The sequence below is a fragment of the Rhinolophus hipposideros genome (assembly GCF_964194185.1).
Source record: "Rhinolophus hipposideros genome assembly, chromosome: 13".
In the NCBI taxonomy this organism is placed as follows: Eukaryota; Metazoa; Chordata; class Mammalia; order Chiroptera; family Rhinolophidae; genus Rhinolophus; species Rhinolophus hipposideros.
Window position 1 is genome coordinate 28,058,060 of NC_138059.1, and position 22,116 is coordinate 28,080,175.

A 22,116-nucleotide genomic window follows, 5' to 3' on the forward strand; every position below is an offset into this window, starting at 1 on the left:
GGTAGGTGGCATGCGGATCTCCATTTTGCTCATTTGGTTGGTTGCTTTTTTGTGACTGTGGATGCCTACTGCTTTCTTTGCCATCAAAGCCTTTGCTTTGGCTTTGGCTTTGGGAGGGGCCGTGGCTTCCTTCTTTGCTTTAGGCACCATTTTCATGGAAAAGCTACATGGTATCTTGAAAAGAATAAGCTATAGTGATAAAGAAGAGATCAATGGTTTCTAGGAGTTATGGGTGAAGGGAGGGTGTGACTATAAAGGGATAATATGTTAATTTAATTTAAAAATTAAAGTTTTTAAAAATATAAAAATTCCCAGTTTCATCAAACTATGTAGTTATATGTCTTTTGACAATTTACTTAACTTCTCTAAATCTCAATTTCTTTAACCTGTAAAGTGTAGAAAATACTCTCTACCTTGAAGAAGTGTTGTAAAGATGAAATAAGATGTTATAAAGTATCTACCTGACATATAAGAGGCTCCTTTTTTTCTTTTCTATGGTAATATTTTATTGGAAGCAGATTCTTTTTATTATTTTTATCATTTATTTTTATTTGTTTATAGTTGTTTGGCTCTTGGGGAACAGATTGCAGCTATTGAGGGTTTCAAGAAGAAAGTGCCATGATCTGATTTTCATCTTAAAAAGATCATTTGAGCAGCTTTGTAGAGAGTGGTGAGGAGTGTAGGCAGGTAAGAATGGTAACAAAAAGGCCAGTAAGAGGTTTTGGGGTTGTCTGGATGAGAGATGGTAGTCGTGTGGAGCAATGAAGGGGAGAAAAGCCGGTAGGTTTGAGATTTACTTTTTGGGAGGTGGAACCAAGACTTGATGATGGTTTAGTGTGTGAGGAAACGTAGATGGTGGTGTCATTTACTGAAATGGCAAATTTAAAGGAGAAGCAAAGGTGACTGGCTGGGTGGTGGTACTCATTGATAAAAGGATTTTGTTTGGACTTGTTAGGAGTGGAAAGCGAGTAAGTAGCTGCATGTGGCATTCTGGGGCTAAGGACCTGGCCAGCAGTGTCACATTCATTTCTAGGAGTGCAGCACACAAAGCTGTATGTCTCACAGCTCCACCCTTCCAGATGAGGTTTGGAGGAGCTTTTATCTGCTCTTCCTTTGAACCAGCCTTGGGATTTTTTTTTTAAATTTTTTTTTAGCAAAGTATTTCTTTTCAATGCATTTCTGAGCGGGCTCCTAGGAACTTCTATCAGAATTCAGATTATTCTCATATTATGTACTGCTGCCAGATCCCCCACCCCCACCCCACCCCACCCCATCCCACTCCTTTTCCATTTAATGAGATTAATGTGATTTAGGGAAAGGAGACTTCCAACGTTTCCAAATATCCAACCTGGAAGTCATCAAACATTTTGTATACGATTGAAAGAACAATGGTGCCCCTTATGTGAGCATTCCAATACGTTCCAAGACCCCTACTGGATGCCCGAAACCACAGATAGTACTAAATCCTATATATACTATGTTTTTTCCTATACACACTTACCTTTTCACTTAAGAGAATCACTTTCTTTTGCACATCCTAATTGCTAGTATTACTACTTTTGTGCTTTGGGGCCATTATTAAGTAAAATTAGGGTTACGTGAACACAAGCACTGCGGTACTATGACAGTCGCTCTGACAACTGAGATGGCTACTAAGTGACTAATGGGCAGGTGGTACATATACAGCGTGGAAGTTCTGGACAAAGGGATGATTCACATCCTGGGTGTGATCGAGTAGGATGGTGTGACATTTCATCACACTACTCAGAATGGCACACAATTTAAAACTCATGATTTTTTTTTCTGGAATTTTCCATTTAATATTTCTAAACTGTAGTTGATTGCAGGTAACTGAAACCACAGCAAGGGAAACCGTGGATAAGGGTGAACTATGTATTAATAAACTACTGAGAGTAGTTTGGTGGTATGCAAATGAATGGCATACAACATGCTAAGAGATTATAATCTAACATATTTTGTTATTTTTATTATCCTCAAATTTCCAGTTTTGCCATAGACGAGAGAATGAAATTCATGATATGATTTTCTTTGATAATTATGAAATTCAATTTGATAACTGTCACTTAGTGATTGCCTCTGTGAAGGGTAGAACAAGAATGGTATTTGGGGAGAGGTACTGGGAAGCCTCATAAACACATGTGAAAAGTTAAAATTCTGTAGAGCTGGATATTGAGTCAGTGTGTCCATCAGATTCATCTGTGTTGGAAATGTTTTATAATTAATACTTTTTTTCTTTAAACACATAAATAAAAACTGATTTAAAATTTTAAATGTGAGAGACAATGCCCTTCCTTCATCCATTTCATCCTCATTAATCACCATAAAGAATGATCTATTGGGTTTTTCTCTCAGAAGATGTAATTACTTTGTAATGAAATGTTAATGCTATGTTCTATTCTTAAAGTCGCTTGTTCCAATGATGAAGCTATGTCTTAACAGAGTTGCTAAATTTTCTTCTAAGTCATTCTTTTAATATTTTATATTTGTCACATGAGATGGTGATGATCCAGAGCTTCTTTGTTTTTACAAACAGGACTATTTCAGCAAAAACTCATCATCAGGCTGTTAACTTCAACATCTTCGAAGGCATGGTATGCCATGGGGTGCCCCTAGTGACTATTTCCAGAGGCAAAGTGGTATATGAGGCTGGTGTTTTCAGTGTCACAGCAGGAGATGGGAAGTATATTCCTCGAAAACCATTTGCTGAATATATTTACAAACGGATCAAACAGCGAGACCAGGTGAGTTGTGCCTAAGTGGCTGTTACGATAGGCTGGACTGTCACCCACTTCTGGATATTGTTGTTGGTGTTGTCACATACACTCAATTTAACATATTCCTGGGATATCATGAGGTTCCAGACAAATGCCACGTTTCAAAGAATCATTATTTTTGCATTTTTCCTTATAGATTGGTGTCTATTAAGGGTTTCCTAATGGACCAAGTCAGGTTTTCCCAGGCAAGTTCAGGACCTCTGGGGGCTTTTGGCAATTGGGTTAGTCAGGGTTCTCCGAGAAGCAAACACCCAGATAGATAAAGGTTTGACATTTTTTTAAGAGGAATGCCTGTGGGGGAAATGAGAAGGAGCCAGGAAAGGCTGGGAAAGCCCTCGGACTGCAATTCAAGTCTGACTCCAATGAAAGAGAGGAGAGAAAAAGGGGTGGAAGCATCCTAGACTGCCTGTGCAGTCTAAGATGGGATGAGTAAGGCCTTCAGGCAGCTATTGGGCCAAGTCTCTTGTGAATCAACTATATGGAGTGCTGTCATTTGCTTGCAGCAGCTGTGGGAGGCGTGGCCTCATTCAAAGTTGGGGAGGAGTTCAGAGCTTAGCAATGATCCCTTGAAAATTTAGGCTGCCTGTAGTTAAATGTCTGAGGGTACATTCAATGAGCACCAGAGCAAAGGTGGCATTTTGGGGTCAGGTAGATCTAAATATGAATTCTACCTTGCCCTTCCATTTACTAGCTGTGTGGCTAAGAGCACGTTTCTCTCTCATCTTTGGGCTCAAAGGTTTGACATTTTTGACATCTGAAAAATGGCAATGTTGCCTTCTTAACAAATTGTAAGACTCACTTTTAAAATGTCAGGCACATAGGTCAATAAATGTTAGTTCTGTCTCTTTGCTTTCCTCTTTTGATTACCAAATTTATAATAAAGTTCTCCCAAGTTTTTGTTTGTCATAACTCTATCATTGTAAAAGAGATGTTTGTTTTTAACAATATCTTGGGCTTTCACATGTTTGTTTAGTTCACACAGTGTTTTAAACAGCCTAAAATTTTGCTTCACCGAATACACTAACACATCAGAAAATTTCAGATTAAACCCATTTGAATTGCTGGATTTGGGGGCGGGGAGGCAACCTGTGCCCTCAATCCCACATGGGAACAACAGGCCAGAGCCAGATGGTCAAGCTAGCAGAGGCTGCCTTTCTGTTTTTCACCCAGCAGGCTTCACTCATCAATGTTTTTACCTGGCCATTAGTCATTAAAATTTGCAACCCTTAGATTAGTTCTAAAACTTGTTTTTTTCTTTCCATTTTAAAATGTACTTCTCTTTTTCCATAGTTCTCTGGCTGGTTTTGATTCATTTCAGTTGGGTCTTGTAGTCTATTTGATTTCTCCTCTAATGTCTTGTGAAATTTTTTTACTTATGGATTGTTAGAGTCTATTGTACAAGATTCATCCATGTTTTAAAACACTTCCTAAAGCTTTGACTAAGTAAACAATTGATCTAGAATGCTTTGAATTCTCAGGATGCTACAATTCTTTATATACTGCATTTCAGCCAAAATTTTTAAGGTTATAGCTCATTTTGTTGTGGATTAGTTTGTAAATGAATGACACTGACAGGTTGTGACAGGTAAGTAGTGAATATAAGAATCCTATGTGTTTCTAAACGTTTATGCTAACATTTCCTGACTGCTTACTGAATGCAAGCCATGGTGCTAAGGGTTGTGTCACTGAAACAACCCTGTGAGGGAGGGAAGTATTATTTTCCCCATCTTAAAGATTTGGAAACTGAAGATTCAAGAAATTAAGAAACTTATCCAAGGCTCACAGCTAGTATATGCCACAGCCAAAACATAAGCTCTGATTATCTGACTCCAAAAACTGTATACTGAAGCAATAAATGATACTGTAAATCATAAAGTTTGAGTTAAATAATGGAAGACACAATACTCAGTACAAGGTTTGGAAAACTATAATAGTCTCAAAAACTGAATCCGAACTGGAGGCATTGATGGTAGCTAGTTCGTTCATGAAGCTGTGGCAGTAATCCAAGGATGAACAAAAAGAGGTGGAAATGATAAGGAGGAAGAATCAACAGAACTGAGTGATAATGTGACACTTGAAGTGGATCCAAAGCAGGGCGGCTCCTGGCGGTCAGTTCCGGTGTTCACCAGCAGGGACGCTAGACTAACCAGGAACATCTGGTAGACTGTATTTAAATGACTGACTTTGTCTAAGTCTTCCCGCTTTGTCTAAGCGGGAAAAATGTTTGAGGCAGCAGAGAGCATCAAATGACTGCCTTCATCAGTTCTCCTTTTAAAATTGTTTTCTGTTTTGTTGGCAAACATAATGTCAACTAACTTTTCTAAGAGTTCACTATCAATTTTATGACTTATTTTAGAATTTAGTATCTAGTACATTGTTGTTTTTGTGATAACAATAAGTAATAGTTGCTATCATTATTATCATATGTTGTTCTGAGCACTTACTACCTGCCAGGAACTTTACTAGGTAGTTTATAGTAATTATTTTACTTAATCTGCATAATAATATCCACATGGTAGATATTTTCACCCCCATTTTACAAATAGAAAGCTGAGTCTCAGCAAGATTAAATAACTTTCCCTGGGCTAAGCAGTAAGTCAACATAAGAGCCAGGCTTTGTGATAAAGCCTATTCTGATTGACACTGTTTCATGCGACCTCTGCAGAGCAAGAAAAAAGAAGAAAATGGTTGGGAAACTCATAGCATGGGGAAATGCATATTTGAAAAAGTGTTGATGTGGAAACAGTTTCAAATAAAATGGGTAAAGTGAGGTTTGGGGATTGTCTGGAGACATTTCAAACATTTTTTTTCTCTCCATTAAGCAAAGATAATTTTATAGAAGAAAAGTATCACACTAAGGTTAAGAAAAAAGTTGTTAGAAATTCTTGATTTTAAATTCACATGAGATTATTAGAGCTCTTACTTTGGTTTACATTTAAAATGTTGAGATTTCTTTGCAAGTGAGGAAAAGTGTTTGAAGGTAAGCAAGGACAGCTCATACCATTTCTGCTGCTCACCTCTTATCCTCCCAAGAAAATGAATCACTTACCATTCTGGACTCCCAAAGCACAGACTGTACAGACACCTCAGCGTTTGCCAGATCCAGAACTCGGCTGATCTCCTGGCTAGAGTGCTAATTCCTTGAGGGCAGCATCTTATATTTTGTGCTTGGTACATCGTAGGCATTTGATAAACAAACTGCAAATGAAAGGAGCAAAGACTATAGTTTCAGAGGTCACTGACAGAAACTTAAATCAGTTACCTAGAAGATTGCCCCTGAGTCATCCCAAATAGTGGGGTTATCTGTGAGCTTGATTCTTGTCCATGATTTTATTACTTAATACAGTTTATCAGCATCATGCCATGCAGCTATCACTGTTATCAGATATTGTGAGGAATTTTAAAGGAAAGATATGACATTTTTATCCAATTTGACAACTTTGGGTAATTGTTACTTTATGTATTTTAACATTTAAGCAGCTGATCCTTATGGTAAAACAATTAAATCAGAAGATGGGACATCAAACTTTATTTGATAAATATAACACAATAAAATACATATTTCAATTTTATATAAAAATCACTTAAGGAAGAGTTTAGGGTATGCAGGAAAGAAAAATAAAAGAAGAAAAAAGTAACAGCAAATTAGATGTTCAAGACCATCTTGAAAAAACAAAATCAACTTACATACTGTTAATTCTTTACCAAAAAATACAACTCTTTAAACTTATATGGATATTATTTCTAGAATTTTTATGTGTTTAGAGTGTTATAAATTTTACCAAAATTTGGAACTACAGGCATTCTTTAAGTCATCTCTTTCCTTTTTTTTCGACAATAAGTAACCTAATCTATTCTGGAAAATAAGGGTCAAATTGCATTTTATAGAGAAATAGGAATAGTTTCACAGTAATGAATGCATGGTTTCAGAATACTGCTAGCAAAGCTTTTAAACTGAGTCATATCTTTGCAACTATAAGCCTAATTTGCCTTTTAGATGAGATAAAATTGAGTGGATGGCTGATCTCGTCCTTGAAATGGCTATTCTCCATTTCTGAAATGACAGTTTGTCAATGTCTTTCTCAATGTGGTAGCTCAGAGAAAATAATTTAAGACATGCCTTCAATTGCCATATAATCCTCATTTCCTCAAACTTTGCTAATAATTAAAAAAGGTGATACACATGTTGGAGCTAGCTCATTTTGGCTCATTAGAGACCCTTGTGTGTATCTCTTCTCAACTCCTCATTCAGTGATGTCACTTTGGTAGTTTGGTGTCAGTTGTGATGGGAGTATTTACACATCAGAAATAGGAAAATGCTTATTGTAAATCTGGGCTTTTGGGGTGGCGAGAAGAGAGAAGATAGAACTGGTTGTTAACATTTACCGGCACACCACTGTGTACAGGGTCTGTCTAAATACCCCCTTTCCATGCTTTATCTAACCATTCAACATTCAATTCAGTAAATATTTATTGATGACCAATCATGTGCCAGGCATAGTTTAATCCTTATAACAACCCGCTGAAGTAAGTAGTGGTATCCCTATTTTATAGAGTAAGAAATCGAGGCCTTGAGAAGTCCCATAGTCACTAAGTGACAACATTAGAACTCAAACTCAGATTTTTCTATTTCCAAAGCCAATCTGTTTGACTTCAACCTTTGCAGTGTACCAATCAGAAAGTTTCATCCCTACTCAGACACATAGCCACCCGCCTCCATCCTCAGGATATCACTTCTGTCTCCCCTCCTGCACATAGGATTCAGTTACCTTCAGACTGGCAAATTTACCAGAGGAGCCAGCCCTGAAATGAGAGGGTCCCGCTTTGTCAATTGTCTTGGAGAAATATCATACAGGGTATTTCAAAGATTAAAGGGAAACATTTGGTGGGTTGCAAAACATTAGCAAAATGCAAATTTTCACTGTTAATAGACCACCTCTGTTGAACCTAGGGGTTACTCATGTTCTAGTTATTCACTGTCCCTGGAGAGCTCAGTTCAAGTGTACTGGGTATCTCTAAGTTCACCAGGCAGGTATGGATTTCATTCTCAGGAAGTCACTGTTCTATTGGATAGTTCGTTGTCGGGCCAGTGTCTGCTGTTTGGTATTTGGAAATTCTGTTGTCTTTATTGATATTTTAGTGTCTGAGCCTCTGTGGGCAGCACGGTATTAATACCTCCTTCGGGGACCAGGATTCTTCTCAGTTGGTCTTTCTAGTCTCAGAAAAATCTCGCACCCCAGCATTACCCACTCTGCAGACAATGCAGTTACATTTCCTATCAACTATTCAGCTAACCAAAAATGCATTTCTATAATTCCGCAAGTATAAGAATGATTGCAATTAACATTTATTCATAGCACTGTATATTATGACATAATTCTCACTATTGTCTTTCTATAACTCATCACAATGACAATCATTATTAAATACTGTGAACACATTTTGAACTCATTTACCAAAGTAAACTACAACATCCTACTAGGCAAGGTGCCATCTGTGTTTCCCATATTACTTAGGAGAGCTTCTCACATTATTTTACCCACAAGCCATTTTATTTGATTGTGATATCATCAAGATAGAGAGAACTGTTAATGCGGTGAAATCACCTAATTTTGACCAGTCTGTACTGGAGGGCAAAGATGCCACAACCCAGACCAGCTTTTCAAACGTGGTCTTTTCAAATTCTTAGGACACCAGTCTCTTGAGGTGCTCCTTGAGAAAGCCGTCAAATAATTTTAGATAATGCTGCCCTCAGGTGATTCTATTGCCCAATATCATATACAAAGTTCTGGGAAGTCATACAGTCAAGAAATCTTTCATTTAACAGATGTTTGTTGAGTACCAGGCAATAATTTAGGTCCTGGAGTTACAGACATAAATAAAATAGCAATCATTGGACTCAAACAGCTTAAATCCTATTTCTGTTTCAACTACAGTTTGTGGTGCTTAAGTTGTAGTTCTATTTGAGATCCTTATAACACGTCTCTGTAATAAGGTCAGTTACCACTTGGATAAAAGAATCCGGACATTAAGAGAGATCATTGCTGGCATAAAATTTAGAAATTATGGCATATGGATTTAAAACCATGAGTCTGAGGCCACCAAGTAGACTGTAGATGGAGAAGAAAGGGCACTTGAGATAGAGCTCTGAGGCTATCAACCTTCAAAGATTGAGGAGAGGAGGAGGGAAGGAACCAGCAAAAGAGCTTGAGAAAGCCGACCGGTGAGGTAGGAAGAAAACCAGAACATGGAGACGAGAAGGCAAGAAGAGAAAGCAACCTGCTTACTTTATTCTACCAGCACCCTCTAATGCTTCATCCTGGTCTTTCAGTGTGTTTTGTGCTGCATCAATGTCCTCTAAGGATAGGTGTATATTTAGCTGGGACACTGGGAGTGGAGTCCCTGTTACTACTGTACTCAACTGGGACCCAGGGAAAGAAGCCCACTTTCTTTTGGCTCCAACCACTTGAATAACCTACGAGTACCTACGAATATCCTAAGCACTGGTCCTGCCAGATGCTGGCGCTGATGACAGCGCTGGGCACTTTCTACTTCAGATGGAGATTTGTCATTGTCACTGGAGAGAAGTAGCAAGACTACTTTTCCTCAGAGTTGTAGGTTAAGTCAATTTAGAAAACAAATGTGCAACCGAACTTCTGAGTAACATAGTGATGGCTTAAGATTCTGCAGGACAAGGGCTGTCACCTTTCCATTTTGTCATGGTGAACATCTATTGAGGTTCTAAAATATATATCGAGTGCAATGCCGGGGCATAGGCAGTACAAAGGTGGACAAGATGCGAGTCTAGTATTAAAGAGCTTATGTAACCCACCTGTAAGGATAAGGGAATATTACAAGTTTAAGAGTACTGGGAAGCTTGAGCCCAGAAGTTACATGGCCTTTGATTTCTGTCAATTTATCTATCAAAGGGGAGGATTATGAAGTATGGGACAGCAGAAGACTCCCTGGAGAGGGCTGGCTTATTTCTGAGGCTACAGTGTGGTCAAGAGTCCCATGGCCATTCTGGCGGGAAACCAGCCCCCGCCCACCTAGAGCCCCAGAGGCAGAAAAGGACCATGTGCAGATGAGACGTGGCCAGTCAGGTCAGAGACATTTGATGGGCAGTGTAACCAAAGTGACCAGCCAGGCTAAGAGGTATCTGATGGCATTGCTAATTTGGTGACTAAGTAGCCAAAAAGAGGTTCTTAGATAACCTGCCTATAGGAAGCAGCCAGCCAAAGAGAAGGTGCGGAGGCATGGAGAACAAATGAATGGTGCAGCAAAACTAAAGTTGATGAGTCAGCCCACGCCTGGACAACCCATCCAAAGAGGAGAGAAAGCTCAGATGGGGATCTCCTCCCCATCACATCCTTAGTAGGAATTAATCAGCTATTTATTGAGTACTTGTTATGGAGAAATAAAGCAGTGCACTGGCCCCGCGTCTGCTGGAGGAGACAGACAAGTGAACAGATAGTTAACGGAAAACTGTTGTAAGTAGGATAGTGGAGGTGGCAGGGAGGGCTAAAGCTTCCAGGACTGATGACTGCCTGGGAAGAGTTATATTAATAGAAGATAAATCGGAGATATTCAGGTAAAAAGGAGGGTGGGCATTCCCCATGGTCAAAGACATGGCCCTGGTAGAAAGACAAAGGCAGGACGCTGACCTACCTGGTCTGCGTCATGTACTTGAGAAAGTGGCTGCGGAAAACTCTGTTGATTGAACTGTAATATGCCACAGGTTTTGGCTGAGTGCAAACACCAAAAAGAAAAGAGAGAAAGGCAAGACCCTTTAGACTGTAGGCAAGAGTGGGGTTGAAGGAAGGTGAAAATATATCCTGGTTTGCTTGGCCAGTCCTGGATTATGCCTGTTAATTATATTTAGTACCCTTTACACTCTTAGAAGTGTCCTAGTTTGGATGATAAATTATATGGTCACCCTAGGTTTGAAAAATACATCACGTAGGCTGGCTTGAAAAGTAAACCAAGAGAGGAAAAAACAGAGACCAAAGACCTGAAAGCGAGGATGTGGTCATAGAGTGGGGCATTAAATGAGTTTAAAGTTTCAGGGGTGGGTTGGTTCCAGGTAACCACAATGTCCAGGGGCTGGGGAGCAGAAATGGGAGTCTGGCACTTCATTTCTCGGTATCAATGCTCCTCAAGATGATGACAGGTTCCAGGGTGAAGAAAAGGACTGAGTCGATAGTGAACAAGAGTGGAAGTTCTGCAAAGTATCTAATCAGACACGGAAAGTGGACTGAAGCTCAGACTCCTGAGCAGAGGGCAGGGGTCCTCTCCCCCTGACTGAGTGCACAGTGTGTGCCCGAGGCTGTGCTTCCAGTTCCATAGCTAGAGGGACAGTTTCTGTCTTTTTCTTTGCTTTATCCTCTGTGCCTGGGGGAATGAGGGAAGAAAGTGCTTTGTATCTGGAAATCACAGGCATCTGGGAGAGGGGTTTTATTCCTTCCATTTCACAGATGAGTGAGTAGGCTCTGAGGGGTTTATTAGCTCGCCAGTTGCCTACACCTAGTAAATGGCACGGCTAGAATTCAAACTAGCCTGGGACCTGTGTTACCCCAAAGCTCACATTATTGATTACTACACTATGTTAGTTTGGGTGGTCAAAATAAAACCCACGATAATTTGTTCTTTGTGTGTGTGTGTGTGTGTGTGTATGTGTGTGTCTGTGTGTGTGTATTTATTTAGTTGTAAAGAGCTTGTTATATGTTAGGCATTATTCTAAATGCTTCGTTCATATGTAATCCTCTCATCATTTAATCCTCACAACCACCCTGTGAGGTAGGTGCTGTTATTATTCCCAGGTTTACAACTAAGGGAACTGAAGCCCGGTAACCTGGTTCCAGAGCCCACACCCTTAATCACTGTGATTTGTTGCTTCTTGACTTCTCAGTGAATTTGTGTGCATGTTTACAAACAGTATGGTTTCATTGCTTCTTGTGAATTCTTCTGTTTATAAAGTCCAGATATCAAAACTCTCTTCAGGCGTTGAATTAATTCTACCTGAGTCCAGTGGAGAGTTCTGCAGCACAGCTGGTCACCAGAGAGTAATGGTTAGAGATGTGAGATTCTGTGGAAGGCCTGTTACACACAGCAGCAATCAGGCAAATAAGAAAAAAAGATTGCTAGAATCTGAACCAAAACGATGAGAGTCTTAGGGAAGGTACAACAAAGCACTTTGGGAATACAGATGTCTAGAATGTTTGAAAAGACAAGATGGTAATAGAACTCTGAAGGTGCGAGGATATGTCCCAGGCCCCAGTGAAAGTTATAATGGAAAGAATAATCCTTCGCAAGTTTTCCCTGGGCCTTTGTCTGACACAGATTAATATCAGCAGAGTGGGGCAACGTAGGTACCTGACGTTGCTGAGAATTTCAGGAGAAGGGCAAGGAGGTGAGAAGCACATGATAAATTCACAAGATTCTTTTTTGCTCTAACACTTCATTAAGGAAGCAGCACTTAGCTTTGAATTCAAGAAGTCAATAAACAAACCACAAGAGGAAAATGAAATGTTCTTTTTCAGACTTGCACACCTACCCCCGTGGAGCGTGAACCTTATAAGGGAGAAGTCTTCACACTGAAATCAAGAGGGACAAAAGAAGACTCTACAGCTGGGACCAGGAAATAGACCCACCCCTGATCTGGGTGCTGTTGGTAAGGGATAATGGACAAAGAAAGTATTGCTTCATGACAACGTATAAATATAGCATCTCTCTCTTTATAAGCATTTGGAGAGTCCAGAGTAAAGGTCAAAGGCTTCTAAGTGACATAAGACTCAAGTACAGTTTAGCTAAGGGACGACTGATAAAAGACCTCATGACACAGAGCAACACTTAGATGAACCTCCAAATTTATTCTCTGAGATGTTAGGAAACATTCAACAAGAGCCTTGGAGAATCAAATATGCACAAGAGGCAATAGGCTGGCAACACAGAGAGACTTGTTACTGAGGAAAGCTGGCACTGCTTAAAACAGGGAGTACAATTTCATGGTCAAAATTTATAAATTGATCAATAATTTATCTGGAAAAATGAATTTTCATATTGTAAAAGCAATTGTATTCTAGAACTTAGAATGAATGAAAAATGAATCAAATGTAGCTTTTGGGGATAATTTTTCAGGAAAATTATTGAATAGTATTTGGTGTACTTTATTTCACACTTGATTTTTGGAATAATATTATAGATGTGGTCGTTTTTGAGTGTTTCATCAGTTTTCTCTTAGAATTTTGACATAGACTTCTTTCTTTCTTGAAGTACCTGTTATCTTCTTCCTTGCTAATTTTCTTTTTCTTTTTCTTTTTAAGTGTTTTCTGGTTCTGCTCTGCCAGATGCCTATTTGACAGAGGCTTTGTTGGGATTTAAGCATCTCTGGAACTTCACTTCCACTGACTTCATGAAATCTATATGCTTTGTCAGTTTTGCAATGTCAATGGGCTCCAAGTTTTTTTTAAATCTGGGATACATTTTCAGGCGTTTGCAGAGCAATCTGCAAAAAGCTTACATAAAAGGCTCACATGATGGATAGATGCTTGTGTTAATTAGAGGCACTGTTTGTTAGAGGACTCGTGTTATACATACCCCGTTAGGCATTGCACATTTTCACATTACGATAACCTATGTTTTCCTCCATAAACTCCATGACCTGAATAACAAGGCTTTGTGCACCGTGTGCTGTGCTTTCTTTTTCATTAATGAGAGTTGTGAGCCTTTATTCTATAGCCACAAGTTTCAGCTTCTTTGTCGTTTCCTGATTATTGGAATTATTCTTGCAAACCAGGAAGATTGTGTTAAAAATTCAAAGGAAGATTAGCAAGCGGAAGAAATTCTATCGAATGCTCTAACATGCTTTTCACAGCATTTGCAGGAGCAGGATTAGTGTTTACTTTGATTATAGCATTTCTTGAAGGTTAGGCTTGAGTTCTGCATCTGTTTGTTAGAATGTTACACCGAGTTCCTTTTATTCTGGGCAAAATCAAAGTCAGAGAAAAAGATGTTGCTGTTCCCATCACAGTTAAACGTTGTCAGCCATGGAGAAGCAGGCCTTACTTCAATTCCCCAAGATCCTTTTGAAAAAATAATCACTCCAGGCCTCTTTGATTTCCTTTCAGAAGCAATTGCTGTCGTTCTCACTGTGACTTTGCGGCTGTGTGAGATTGAGGATATAAATGAATATTATTGTGGTGGAAAGTCTTTGTGAAAATTCATTGATGATACTTTAAAATGTCATTTTTGCTTGTGCTAGATTTCTTTGAATTTTTAAAAATCACTCTTTCGGTTAAAGTTTTTTTTCAATGGCTACATTTGTTTAAAATAGCAAACTCTGATTTTACGTTCTATTATAAATAATAAACATTTAGATCTTCATTCTATATCTTGTTATTTGAATTACATGTGTCTTCTAACTAGTAGGATTGGGACTCTGGGAGGTTGGTTGTGATTCAAAAGCATAATTTCCTGTGTGACATCTGCTTCAGTAACTCCTGGAAATCAGGTCCCTCAGCAAACTCCATGTCGTCAAATTAGATACCCAACCTTAATATAACTCCAAGGCAAATTATCCAATCACACTGACAAGTGCAGGATTTGAAGGAATTAAATGGAATCAGCGTGGCTGAAAAATGTTGCAGTGATATCCTCTTTTCTGTGCTTTCTGGTCTGTACTGGGATCCTTCTGTGTATGCAGAGAAGCTGAGCTTATATTTCTTCTCCTGGGTAACCAGATCAAGAGGGATTTTTAAAATGTGGATCAAGTGAAACTCAGGACAATTATGCTCTCATTGCAGGTATATCTGCCCCTGACTTACTTAGATCGGGGGTATATTCACACATTTCACAAAGGGTAGTAGGAATCCAGTTTACGCAATTGTAATTTGTATTGAACACACAGAAAACAGGACAGTGAACTACATCTAAAGAAGAACCACTGGTCTTTTTTTCTCAGGTAAGAGATATCTTAAAATATTTTATGACTTTTACTTTTCTCCTCCTTGGTTGACAATAGAAACTTCACAGTAAGATGACTGAATCCTCTGGAGGAAAAATAATAAGCCACTTTCTTCTTTAGAAGCCAAGTCTCACTCATCCTTTAGTATTTAACTGAAATATCACTCCCTCCCAGAGGCTTCCCAGACCCAACACGACAGGGTTAGGTCCCACTTTTATGTTCCTTCACAGTACGGCGCCCCCTGTACCCCATCACACTACCATATCTTAACGCATGATAATTACCGACTTGACTTGTCTGTCTCCTCCAGCAAACTGCAAGCTCATGCAGGGGAGGGCCTGTCTGGTTCACTGTTCTTTCCCTAGCATTTAGCTTAGTGCCGGGCAATCGATAGGCATTCAATGGGTATTTCATTTCTAAATAAAGGAGGAGGTGAAGGAATTCCTTCTAAGTTCCTGGATTGATATAGATGAAGTTAATGAGCATTCTCAACAAAAATAGGAATAAATTTTGTGGTTAGGGTGTTTTAAATGAAGAATACAGATTGACTACCAGTTTGATAGATCTATTTGGGAGAATGAAATAGCTATAAGATTCTGCATCAACAAAGTCATTTGAAATGATTAAAAGGCCCCCTTTCCTGCTTTTATTAGGCTTTGTGGCAAATATTTTGCAGAAACATAGTTCTAAATAACAATATAAGGTGATAGGAAAACATGACTCAAGCGATTAATATTTTTACCATGTTTTTGGGATTTCCACTGAAATACAGAGTAAAATCCCTTCGTAACAAGACAATTCCATTTTCAAGGTCTGCACAAAGAATAGAGGTAATGAATAGCCTTCCTTCTCTATATTCATCTTTCCTTGCCTCCTGCCTCCGATGGGCAGTGTGACGTACTGGGAAGAAAAAAAGTGTGAGATCTAAACTTTTATTTACTAGCCATGAGGCCTTGAGTCATTTTTAAAATTAAAATATATTGTGAACTTATTACAACATACAAAAAGCAAAAAACAAAACAAAACAAACCATAATCATACCTAGGTACCTATCATCCTATTTAAGAAATAAAACTTTAGCAATCCAGTTGAAGTGCCCTATTGTCCTCTCCTTTTTCTTTTCCTCTTCCTCCCCCAGGGGAACCAGTGTCCTGAATCTGGTGTTTCAGTCCCATGACATCTTTTAAACCTTTGCTATATATGTACATATGTCTAAGCACTATGTTTTCTGTGGTTAAATCTTATAAAAGTATTATATCGTGTGTATTGTTTTTTTTGTTAGTTTGTTGCTGTTTAGTATGTATTGTTTCGATTCCTGGTTTTTTGCAGTAAAGGTGTTTGGGAGATGTTTTGATAGGTCTCACTTTCATTAACCATGTTATTGCTACATAATCTTCCATCCTATAACCATACTGTCGTGCAGGGCGGCCTGCAGGGTCTCTAGTCCCGCTCCCCACATAAGAACACAGGATATGGCTAGGCCAAAAAGGAACACCCACGGAGCCATAGGTAGGGTCATACCACTATATTCTCGCTGGCGGCTGGGCTGGAGACACAGGAAGCAGGAGCCACACTGTTTGCAACCCTCACTGCACCGCTTGCAGGCTCAGCCCCCATCTTCTTGCTAGCCCCCACTTTTCTGCTAGCAAAGCCATGGGCAGTTATATTAGTGGCCAATGGCCAACTAGCCACAGCTGACGGCCATCTACTACCTGGGCCAGCACCTTTCCACGTGAGGCCGAGAGCCTAGAAACTGCTCTCTGGGGCTCTGTCCCCACACATACACAACCTATTTACCTAGTATTTTCCTGTTGATAGGCATTTAGATTGTTTGCATCGTCCTGTTGTCACAAACAATGCTACAGGAAGCATTTTTGTACAGGGTTCTGTGTATACATCATGAGAGTCTCTCTAAGGTAACCGACCTCAGTAGAGAGGAGTGAGAATGGTGGGTCCTAAAATGTACACATTCTTCTCTTACTTTGCTACTGGCAAATTGTTCTCCTAAGTGGAAAGTTATGCCCTCAATAACATAGTGTAAGACTTGCCATTGCTCCACATTCTCATCAACATTAGCTATTGTCCAATTAATTACTTTTGCCAATCTGTTTAATAGAAAAGGCATCTTATTGGAGTTTTAATTTACATTTTCCCAAGTGCTAATGAGGCTGAGCTCCTTTTCGTTGTGCAGTTTAATTGGTCTCCTTAAGCCTCAGTTTCTTCATTTATAAGACGAGAATGATAATAGTATCAACCTAATCCATGAGTGTGCTATAGGGTTTCAAAGCCCGTACTGTATGGTCAGCACGTGCTAGCGAAGATTACTGTGCAAACAGCCATGTGATGAATTAATAAATGGTGTGCTACCCAGAGACTGCCAAAGTCTTGACTCTTCTCTTTCTGTGGGGAAGCTCACCAGGCTTGGTAGTGCCAGCTCCTTTGGCAGCTCCAGAAATACGGAAGCCAAGACTGGAAGGGCAGAGGGAGAGCGGGCGTAGGATGAGAGTGTAGCGTGGGTCCAGAGAGGGCTCTGAGGTCAGTGGACATAGTGGTCCAGGGGCCTGGCACCAAATAAGCAGTCTGAGCAGGAGCACCAGCTGAAATATGTGGAATGGGTGGAGCCTGGCTCTCAGATGCCACCTGTAGGTCCAGCAGTTCCCCATATCAGCATCTGCCAGCTACACCTGGGACCCTCTTCTCTCAGTGTTTCCTCTGCCCTCTGCTTGCCCACTGTACATGAGGCAGCATCCTACAGGGGAAAGATCATGGGGCCTGTCGCAGGCTTTAAAGTCACAAAAGCTGCTTTGGAACCAGTTGCACATGATACTTCTTGATTTTCCTGAGTCTCAGTTTCTCTATTGACAAAGTGGTTCTAAATAACACCTCCTTTGCAGAGTTTCATTGACAGGATTCATTGAGATAATACATGTAAAACCTCTGGCTTTCCACCAATGGAAGGTCAGATTTGTCCTCTTCTCATGGCCCTTCTCCCACACTAGCTTTTCCTCTCTTACTTTCCTTGTTTTTCCATCTACCCCCTGAAAACCTAAATAGGTTAATTCAATTTCTTTTTGTCAGACCCACTTTCTCCCTTTCCTTCTTTTTGGAGAATATTTGTGGACAAGTTAAAAAATAAAAATTGGGCTGGCCCGGTGGCTCAGGCGGTTAGAGCTCCGTGCTCCTAACTCCAAAGGCTGCCGGTTTGATTCCCACATGGGCCAGTGGGCTCTCAACCACAAGGTTGCCAGTTCAATTCCTCGAGTCCCGCAAGGGATGGTGGGCAGCGCCCCCTGCAACTAAGATTGAACACTGGCACCTTGAGCTGCTGCTGAGATCTCAGATGGCTCAGTTGGTTAGAGCGCGGGCTCTCAACCACAAGGTTGCCTGTTCAATTCCTCGACTCCCGCAAGGGATGGTGGGCTGTGCCCCCTGTAACTAGCAACGGCAACTGGACCTGGAGCTGAGCTGTGCCCTCCACAACTAAGACTGAAGGACAACAACTTGAAGCTGAACGGCACCCTCCACAACTAAGATTGAAAGGACAACAACTTGACTTGGAAAAAAGTCCTGGAAGTACACACTGTTCCCCAATAAAGTCCTGTCCCCTTCCCCAATAAAATCTAAAAAAAAAAAAAAACATAAAAAAAAAATCAGTGGACCTATTGTTTATTAAACATCTACTGTTTATGGAACATGGAACCACACCCCTTACTATTGGCTGCCACTCTCCCTCAAATGCAGTGAGTGGAACAGAGAAGTGCTTGATGAAACCTTTTTGAAGGAGTGAATTAATCTTAGGAATAGAAGATGATGATGATGATGATGAAGAGAAATAATTCATGAATGAAAATAAACAGTAGAGCAAATCATTGTTTGTCTTCAGGAGTCAGGACTGCATTTGTTTTAGGAGCTATCCATAGTGTGTCAGGAGATTGTAAAAATATAAATGACCAGTTTTGAAATACATTTGCCTGTGTTTTATCTCACCTATACAAATAATCTAACATGATAAAATAACTATTATATAGAGTGTCAAAAAAATGTATACACTTTTTAAGAAAGGAAAAAAACTATTAAAATTGTAATACAATGAATGATGAATTCATTGGATTAGCGCCATCTTTTGAACGAACGTCATACTACACATTGCTACCGTAATTCATTAAATTCAACTTCGAAAAGTAATACATAGATAACATCTCTTAAAATGTGTACTTTTTTGGCACCCCTGGTACTTATTACAAAAAAATAGTTGTAACTGCATTATAATTGTAAATTCCTTGAGGGCAGGGGCAATTTCTTAATAGCTTGTGCCCCAAACCACACCAGCACAATGGTTTACACAGGGTAGAATTTTATAATGGGCTTAGTGAATTGAGATTACAGGAACACCGCCACCCCTCCCTCCCATCCACAGCTTCACTTTCTGTGGTATCAGTTATGCATGGTCAACAGCAAAATAAAAATACTAAATGAAAAATTCCAGAAATAGACAATTCATAAGGTTTAGATTGTGCAATATCTGAGTGGCATGATGAAATCGTGTACCATCTTTCTCTGTCCTTCCTGGGCATGAATCATTCCTTTGTCCGTCATCTCCATGCTGTATATGCTCCCCACCCATTAGTCAACCATCATGGTTATCAGATTAATTGTTGTACTACCGCAGTGCTTATGTTTAAGTAACCCTTATTTTATTTAATAATGCCACCACATTCACATAACTTTTATTACAGTATGTTGTTATAATTGTTCTATTTTATTATTAGTTACTGTTGTTAATCTCCTACTGTGCCTAATTTATAAATTAAACATTGTCATATGTGTGTGTCTATAGGAAAAAACATAGCATATATAGGATTCGGTACTATCTGACATTTCTGGCATCCACTGGGGTTCTTGGAACATATCTTCCAAGGACAAAGGGGGACTGCTATAATGTATCATGGCTGAGAGGATTTAGAGGAAAATGTGTGAATTTGGAAAGGTTTTCTGAAGGAAAAAATTTTTAAATCTTGCTTTATGATGATACCCAGGCCTGGCAGAAGAGCAAAAGAAATACATTTTAGGAAGGGGAATGGTACAACAAAGGTACAGGTCAGCTTCAGCCAGGGTCATTAACCATAGAGGTTCACCAGGGACTGGCCCTTGTGGCTCTGTGGGATAATGGGGGTTTACATAACAAGCTGTTGCAGTAAAGATGCATTAACAGGACTTTTCCAAGAATTGCTTAGAACAGGATGTAGGCTCCACAAGAATGCAGAACCTTCACCATTTTCTTTAATGAAACCTATAAATGTGCTCAATGGATTCTTAATATAACATTTATTAGGTATCTAGACTAGCGTTAAGCTCTGTACAGACACTCATTTAATGCTCTCTGCAGCCCTATGAGATAGGTACTATTATTATTCTGATGAGACAAGAAAACAAAGGCTAAGAGAAGTTAAGTAATTGCCCAAAGCCACTCAGCTGGTCAGCAGGTGACTCAGATGTTAATCCTGGTGCATGTCACTCCACTTGATCACTCTAGTGAATTCAAGACTTTCAAAAGAACTCACTCTTGAATGGTGATCATCATTAGAGCACAGGGGAAAAAAGTCATAGCAGCTAAGAGTCATTAAGAGATGACCACTATGAAGCCCCTACCTACTTTACAAGAATTAGTTCATGTCATTCTTCCAACAATACCAGGAGGTGATGACCCCCATTTTACACATGGTGAAACGGAGGCACAGAGAGGTACATTATCTGTAACTTCTCAGATCCCAGATATTGTAAAGGACAACGTGGAAGAGGGTCTCCAAGATGTATGGAGATTTTCAGTAAACGGTTTCTGAACCACCCAAGACAATGCCGGTGAAAGTGCATCACCTCGTCTCAATAGACTTGCTGGAAAACTTTCTCTAACTAGTGATCTCTGTAACACAGGAAGAGCAGAAGACAGGATTTTCTGAAATCGATGTCAGTTCTCATGAAATTGATTCAATTCTTTCTAAGAAATCTGGCATTCAGGTAAGGATGCTTTTCTTAGAGAAGCCTGAAGCATGAGTTGTCTTCTTTTATGCATTTTATTTAAGAGAATTGAATCCAGATTTGTTGTTTTCCCCCTTACATCTTAAGTCAAGAACTCAGGTTGGAACTGTGGGCTGGCGAGTGGTGGGTGGGATTGACTCAGAGGCAAATGGCCTCTGAGTGGGCTGATTCTCTAGATGTGTGTCCCTCTGCTGCTGAGTCAGTGCCAGGGACCAGTGGGAGCCTGGTAGCAGTTGGCCCCTCCAGCCATTGAGGAAATGAACTTGAAGCAGTGTCAAGTCTAGTCCGGGGCTTTCTTACATCCATCAGTGCCTCTTGCCATGGGACACCCTGCATCATGCAGAGTGGGGTTGACTCCAGAAACCCGATGTCAGCCCAGCTCTGCACCATTTGCACCATTTGTGTGGCTCCTGCAAGTCACAGCTCTGCTCTAAATCCCCACATCTTCATCTTCTCAAGAAGGAGGTGTCATTGGCTGTGTAGGGAGGCACTCAAGAGCAGGGACTCAAGTCAAATTGACTGGATTCAAAACATGCTTCTGTCACCACCTTTGTAACTTGGGCAAATTACTTAAATTTTCCCACCCTCATATGTTCCATCTGTAAAATGGGAGAATAAAAATACCACCTAGAGTTTGGGGGAGAGTTAAATAGGATAAGGCATAAGTACTTAACACTGTGCTGAGCACAAAGTAAGCCCTCCATCAACGTCAGCTACTGGCATTCCTTTGTGCTGGCCTGCTGTATTCTTCTACGTGGAGGCAGCATGAAGCCATCTAACGCCATCTTAGGAATGGTCAGTCCCCTCTGGGTCACAGTTTATGCCCATTGTTGCTCATCACTACAATTACAAAATTAAAACTCAAGCCAAAAGACACAACAAACCTTTCTGCAAAAGAGGTTCTAGGGTGATTGATTGACTATTACCTTCCTATTTACTTTTATTGTTTCCTTGATTTAAAAATTATCACATTATTTCCCTCCTAGGTGCAGGAAAGCACATCCTCTATGCCCCAGTCAACTGTGAAACCACTAGAGTAAAAAATCCTTGCCGTTTTCTTTTCAAATTGCACGAACCAACTAAACATAAGTCTTTCAGTCTCATAAAATATAGTATTGTGTTAATTATTGAGGAATGAGATGTCAGTAGTAGATGGAATTAAAATATTTCTGCAACTAATTCTTCCCAAGTCACAAATGTTTCGAAATTTTATTTTCACAGAAACCAAGCTTAAATCGTGGGTGTTTATGCCTCAAACTTGTGTTAGGAGAGAGAGAGAGAGTGATTTGCTGGATGAAGTCTTTATTACATTCAAATATGGAT

The 22,116-nt window shown here is 39.8% G+C and overlaps 1 protein-coding gene across 12 annotated transcripts in view; it reads left to right on the forward strand.

The window, feature by feature from the left end:
* DPYS (dihydropyrimidinase) overlaps nt 1–22,116 on the forward strand; it is a 98,570-nt gene that overhangs the window by 64,289 nt on the left and 12,165 nt on the right. For 4 of the 12 annotated variants that reach the window (XM_081070211.1, XM_081070217.1, XM_081070213.1 and 1 more), the window contains 2 exons: nt 2,555–2,762; nt 12,335–12,465. In XM_081070211.1, coding sequence (XP_080926337.1) covers nt 2,555–2,762; nt 12,335–12,439 — 313 coding nt within the window. In that variant the 3' untranslated portion in view covers nt 12,440–12,465. Of the gene's footprint in view, nt 1–2,554; nt 2,763–12,334; nt 15,760–22,116 lie in introns of those variants that run through there. The other 8 variants (XM_081070210.1, XM_081070216.1, XM_081070208.1 and 5 more) reach the window with 4 other exon arrangements.